The sequence below is a fragment of the Vigna unguiculata genome, chromosome 3, assembly GCF_037176805.1.
Source record: "Vigna unguiculata cultivar grain cowpea cultivar isolate G323 ecotype 2 chromosome 3, ASM3717680v1, whole genome shotgun sequence".
In the NCBI taxonomy this organism is placed as follows: domain Eukaryota; kingdom Viridiplantae; phylum Streptophyta; class Magnoliopsida; order Fabales; family Fabaceae; genus Vigna; species Vigna unguiculata.
This window is the reverse complement of record NC_140794.1, coordinates 17,106,461-17,113,298: the sequence shown is the minus strand read 5'-3', so window position 1 is coordinate 17,113,298 and position 6,838 is coordinate 17,106,461. Positions and strand designations below refer to the sequence as shown.

Genomic DNA, 6,838 nt, shown 5'->3' with positions numbered 1-6,838 from the left:
CCACCATCTGAATGATCTCTAGGAACCTTCATATATGCTCGTACCAAGTATTTGGTGATCATTACACAAAGGAAAAGTCAAACAGAGAACTCAAACACAAAGAGAAAGGGTAAGCTAGAGGAGAAATTTATTTTTAACATATAATTGAGCAAGCCATTTATTAAACAAATTACAAACAAATAAATCAATAAGCACCCAAAGCATGTGATAGCAATAAAAGACCCTCTGACTCAATTATCCGGATACATATAATGAGATCAGATTCACTAAATTCTTGCACTTGTGGTGGCCTCTTCTGCTTTGCAGAGTCATTGCCAATGGGTTTCACCCTACCACGTACAAGGTTAGCCCATGATCATTTAAGGCTATTATCCTGCCAAAGACTAGGATCTCCTGCTACTCTCACCATTTGAACTAGTCTACTCTATGTGAGTCTGATCGATTCTTTAGAGTTTCAGGATGCAACCTTGCTTGAATCCTTATCTGATTATATACAATACAACACCACCATAAAATCTCGCCAAGAGACTCATGGAATTACGTCTGTATCTATGTTCTAACACCAAGTCCACATGTTATTTCAAAACATCATAATCTCAGGCCAATGCACAACCAACCAACCAAGTCATTATTCATTTCATACCAAGCACATCAATTCCAGTTCATAATATCTCTTAACACAAGCACGTCATTATACATAATACTCCCTGAAAAGTAAAGCAATATATAACAACAGAAATCAATTACTAAAACGCATCCCTACACCAGTCTCGCTCAAGCCAGAAGCTCTTGCTCAAGCGATAGAGTGTTCTCACTTAAGCTAGGCGTTCTCACCTGGGCGAGAGCTCGAACAGTGAGCATTGCCAGGTTCCTACAAGTTCTCGCTTAAGCGAGACCTCCTCACCTAGGTGAGATTACTCTCACTCAAAATTGGAGCTCGTCGCCTAGGTGAGTTTTTTCTATTTTTGCTTAGGCAAGGTTGGGTGTTGCTTGGGCGAAAACAACAGGTTCCTCCCCTACTCACGCATGCAACATCAGACATTCAAAACCAAATAATATTTCAACCATTTCCAAGCAACCACAACAACAAGCAAGCATAAAAAACATGATTTAGAACCCAAAAACAGATAAGATACTTCAAAAATGTGAAAGACCCTAGCTTCCCTTACCTTTGAGTGGAGCTAAACTAAGGAAGAGAGAGAGCCCTATGTGGGAACACCTGGACCTGGAACAACTTAAAGAGCTGGAAACATAACATATGATGAGACCTTGATAGTGATCAACGTGAAACTAGAGCTTAGGAACAATAAAGAAACATAAAGAGTTTTGGTTTTGAGTTCTACTTACACAGAGGGGGAGCGTTCAGTAAACTCAGAGGAGGACATAGCTCAAACCCTAGTAGAGCTTCTGTTGCAAAGAGAGTAGAATGAAGGAAAACGTAGTGGTAAAATTACAATGGAAAAAGCTAAAAAGGTTTTTTGAAACAGCCAAAGAACTAGTGGGTTGACTTGGACCCCGGGCCCAACTCATAAAATAAAAGTGGGTCTCACGTTAAATATTATATAAAGAATAAAACTCATAATTATAAGATTTTAACATTTTGAAGGTAATATTATTTCTTATAGATTTAACTTAAGTCTCTTCGTTGTATCTCTCACCTCAAATTGAACCATCGAAATAGTTACCTAAATGACATTGTTATCCTTTAAAGAGCTAGCATGAGTCGTGACCTTTAGAAGGTTGCCATATTTGGTCCATTAGTTATGGACCTTGTCTCAAAATGCGCGTAACAAGATGTGGCATGCTAACATTGATATGCGGACTTCTTTTGACTTTTCATATGATTCAACTTATTATTAAGAGTTAAAATATTTTAGTTCGTAATTTTCTTTTTGTTAAGTTCATATATATATATATATATATATATATATATATACACGGTTTGGACCTTGACTAAGTTGAATAACTTCAGCCCATTGATCCCTTTTCCGTTTTCAGTTTAGGTTGACTAAGTTGAATATCCACAAACTCTCCAAAATATGTTCAGTTGAAAAGAAATGGGCAAAGGAAAATAATTTTTTGAGAAACAAATTTTTGATAAAGTTGACAAAGTTATTAAATAGAATAACTTTTTATTATTTTATGAAAGTTAAAAAATAAAATAATAAGTTTTTTTTTACCAAAAATAATTATTTGTTAATTTTATCTAATAAAATTTTGTGAATCATTTTTCATCCGATAATTTGTAAGAAGTGTCAATTTTATATACTAAAACAGTCAGAGAGTTTTCTGATAGTATCTGAGAAGGAAACGTATAAAAGAACTATTGAGTGTATATTATAATTAATTCATTGTGGAGAAAGTTTGCAGGATTAAATTATACTCATTTTCACTCTTAGAATTAACTTTTTCATTCGTTATAACAGAAAACCTTATCAATTGTTGCAAAACTTGTGTTAAATGTGAAACTTCTCATACTAACAACTAATGTTCTGAAAAATAATTACAACAATATGAGTACTTTATCAATTTTGTTACATTTTAAAAAGTACTTATAAAATTATTAATCTTTAAAGATAGGGGGACCAGATGTTAAATAGAAAAAAATGGTGATGACGTTACTGAGTTAGTTCTAACAATGAACATCTGGATCTTAGTGTTTACTGTTTCATCTCATCTCACCCAGTAAACGATGCATGAAAACACTTTCACCTTTGTGTTCGATGAATTGCCTCAGTTGATTGTATCAGACCGGCTTAATGAATTTAACGCGTCTATGACTGGAACGTTAATATTGGGTGGAGTTACACAGTAACACTGAGAATAAATACTAAATAAACACAACAAATGAACAAAGAAATTGAGAAACTAGGCACAATAAACTGAGTAATAACAGATGCAGAGAAAATCTTGCAAGCCTCATTTCATATCTTCATTCATTCGTTCCTCTGTCATAACTATGGACAATAACGTGGTTCAAGCACTGTTGCTGCTTCCATCAGTTGATCCAGGCATAAGCTCTCTCAGCATAGCCACTACCTGCAACATGTTTGGCCTTCTTGAAGGCAAGTCATCAACACACTGCAAAGTAATCTCCAAATATCTTATCATCTCCTTCACTTCTTTGGCTTCTGCTTCATCAGTTCCTTGAGTGGCCAAAAGCAAGTCTTGGTCAATAACTTCCATTTGCTTCCCTTCACGGACCTTCATCTTTGCCCACCCAACCAAGTTGGTGTCACCAAAGTCCTCTTTGTCAGTAGGTCGTTTTCCACTAAGCAGTTCCAACATCACAACTCCAAATGAGTACACATCTCCCTTAGCAGTGCACCTGAAGCTTTGGTAGTACTCTGGTGGAACATACCCAGGTGTTCCTGCAAGTGTGCTCACACTAAGATGTGTATCAAGGGCACTTATAAGTCTTGCCATTCCAAAATCTGAAACTCTGGACTCCATTTCATGGTCAAGTAGCACATTGCTTGACTTCATATCTCTGTGTATGATGTGAGGAATGCAATTGTGGTGCAGGAAACAAAGCCCTTTAGCTGCACCTCTTGCAATCTTTTTCCTTTCTTCCCATGTCAAAATGCGCCGATCACGCGTCTTGATTCTCCCATGAAGCATCTCTTCTAGGCTTCCATACTCCATGTATTCATACACAAGGAGCCTCTCTTCCCCCACTTTGCAGTACCCCAACAGAGGAACCAGATTTCTGTGCTTGATCTTCCCCAACGTTTCCATCTCTGCCATGAATTCTCGATCACCCTGGCAGCTCAGTCGAATCAGCTTCTTTATGGCCACGCTTGACCCGTCTTTGAGTGTGGCCTTGAACACTTCGCCAAAACCACCACACCCAATTAGGCTTTCTGCGGAGAACCCATTAGTTGCTTCAATCAGCTGCGAGAATTTGAGTTTCCTCAGCTGCCTCTGAAATGTTGCAACGTTGATGCTTAGTGGCTCTTTCTCTTTGTCGATTTTCCATGTTGTAGCTGCATGGCATGCTTGTAAGCTATTGAGCATCTTCACTTCTTCGGCCTCCTTCCTCCTTGCGCGCATTGCAATTGCCCACACGATTAAAATACAGACAGAAGCAACAGAGATGAGAATTCCCATGACAATGCTGTTTGCCCATGTTGCAGTTGCTGTTTTATGGCCACCTTTACCAGCATCATCGGTTGGATTTGTTGTGGGTTGGTTATTGTCGCTCTTGCAGTCAGGTAATGGTACACCACAAAGGCCAGGGTTATTTGCATACTGGGAAGCTGGAAGTGTACTCAGTTGCCCCCTAGAGGGAATTTGCCCTGTCAACTCGTTGTTCGATAGATCAATTTGAACCAAGAACGAGAGGTTTGAGAATGAGTCTGGAATATGGCCCTGCAATCTGTTGTGTGATGCATCGAACACACCCAAATTTTTTAGCTGGCCAAGTGTTGAAGGGATTTCTCCAGAGAGCTGATTGTGAGATAATTCGAGAACTTGTAAAGCCACCATGTCTCCGAATTCATCCGGGATTTTTCCACGAAGCTCGTTATATGAAAGATCAAGATACTCCAGAGTCTGGTACTTGGTGAAATAGCTGAGGACAGGACCAGAATAGAGTCTTGTGAAGTCACAAGTCCTCAATGTTGGGACCTGCAAGAGTCTTTCAGGTCGAATACCAGAGAATTCTAGCAAACCTCCTACTCCTTTGCATGAGTTTCCAACATTTCTTACAAACACCAAAGTGTTCCCTGAAAGGATCCCAAACAAGGATTTTGCTCCTAGCTGTCTTCCAAGTCTTGAAGGGATCTCTCCGGTGAGCTTGTTGCTGTTCAAGTCCAACCACACCAAACTGCTGCAATTCGCTAGCTCTGCTGGTATCTCGCCAGACAAGCTGTTGTTTCCAAGCTGCAGAACTGCTAACCTTGTCAAGAGACCAAACTCACGCGGTATTTCACCACTAAGCTCATTGCTTGTCAGTGATATCCATTCAAGATTGCTGCAATTGAATAACTCAATGGGAAGTTCACCAGTGAGATGATTGTTATTGAGTATGAGATCCTTCAGATTCTTGCACTGGCCCAGCTTTGATGGAATTTTTCCTTCCAAGCCATTGAACCATGCTATCAGCTGCTCAAGATTTTCAAGTTGTCCAAGCTCCTCCGGAATTGTACCATTGAGATAGTTCAGACTAAAATCAATTGTCTTCAGCTGTGAGCACTTTGACAGTTCAGCAGGAATCTCACCTGTAATAAGATTATCTGGCATTCTCAGCTCCTCAAGTGAGGCTGCCCCTGGACACAAATCTCTGGGGATAGATCCAGAAATTTTGTTTGAGCTGAAGTCCGCAATCCTCAACTTTTTGCAGGAAGATAATGAAGATGGAAATTGACCACTGATAGCATTATTCCCCAGCCGCAGTTCTTGCAATGATCCGAGGTTCTGAAAGATTGAATCTGCTAACGGTCCTGACAGGTTGTTGTTAGATACGTCAAGAAGTTGCAGCCAAGTGCATGAGGAGAAACCAGATGGGATTGACCCAGAGATGTTGTTGAAAGAAAGTTTAACCTCTAAAAGGGAAGCACATGCATTTCCCAGCTCAGAAGGGATCCAGCCGGTGAGTTGGTTGTTGGAAAGATCCAGAGTCTGTAGTTTGTTTAGCTGACCCAAACCTTTGGGAATTTCCCCAGAAATCATATTCTTAGCTAAATTCAAACTCTGAAGGCTGGTACAGTTTGACAAAGAGAGTGGAATTGAGTCTGACAAGTTGTTTCCAGATAGATCAAGTTGCAACAAGGAAATGCAATCCATTTTCAGGCCAAAAATAGACCCTGACAGGTTGTTAGAAGAGAGGTCAAGGGTCTGCAGTTTATCACAATTTTGCAAAAAAATTTCAGGAATAGGGCCTGTTAAGTTGTTGTAGGAAAGATTAACAACAACAAGATTTGGACACTTGGAGAAAAGGTTGTCAGGGACAGGGCCTGTAACTCCTCCAAAGGATAGATCAAGCTGTGTCAAACCATATGGTAGGTGAAGCAAAGAGGTAGAATTTACAGAAAATGAATTCAAAGACAGTTTCAGAACAGATAACATATCCATAGAAGACAAAGGGTCAAGAGATATTGTCCCAGCAAGGTCATTATTCCCACTGATATCAAGCTGAGTAACTCTTCCATGGGTGCAAGAGACCCCATACCAGGTGCATGGATTCTTATTGAGCTTCCACCCTGACAAAACTCCGCTTTGATCCTTCTGAATCATCCTTTTGAACATGAGAAGAGCCTGCGCATCAGTCTTGATGGAGGAAACTGCCGCACATTCAGTCACAGGAAACAAAACAGTGATCACTAGAAGTGTCACAGTGAGATGAGGCAAAAGCTGAACATGGTTTTTCTCCATTGAGAAAACAAGCCTTGTACAGAGCCAGAACACACAGGTCTGGGGAGAGAGAGAGAGGCCTGCAAAGATAATGCAGAGAGATACAGATTAATGTGTGTAGAGGAGAGAGGAAAGAAAGAAAGAAAGAAAGACACAGTGAGAGTGGTAAGTATGATGGGAATTTGTTGTGACAAAAGGAGTTGCTGCTTTTTGTGTTTTATAAAATTGAAAGGAGGGAATAAGGTTGTGTTGCGTGCGGTGGGTATGTACTCGTAACTTTGTTGGTATAATTTTATTTTACTTTTTGTTTACCATTTTTGAGAAGTTTTATAGATTTGTTGATCATGTCCATGACAGATTTTTGTCCAAACTTGATACAAATTTTTCACTCAGTTACCTCGTTCAAGCATTTCAAAAGTTTCATTTTCACTGATACGAATACAAATAAGGTTGGTATAATAAAGAATGCAGAGTTGAGAAGTGA

At 39.5% G+C, this 6,838-nt stretch overlaps 1 protein-coding gene across 1 annotated transcript; it reads right to left on the bottom strand.

The window, feature by feature from the left end:
- Positions 1–2,697: 2,697 nt before the first annotated feature.
- BRL2 (BRI1-like 2) lies at positions 2,698–6,548 on the bottom strand. The gene has a single exon (XM_028063528.2). It carries the CDS (start codon positions 6,373–6,375, stop codon positions 2,977–2,979), a length of 3,399 nt encoding a protein of 1,132 aa, XP_027919329.1. The 5' UTR covers positions 6,376–6,548; the 3' UTR covers positions 2,698–2,976.
- Between the last annotated feature and the right edge of the window lie 290 nt (positions 6,549–6,838).

Bases quoted from the DNA above. Each gene is read 5' to 3' on its own strand.
- BRL2 (XM_028063528.2), bottom strand. From the start codon at position 6,375: ATGGAGAAAAACCATGTTCAGCTTTTGCCTCATCTCACTGTGACACTT.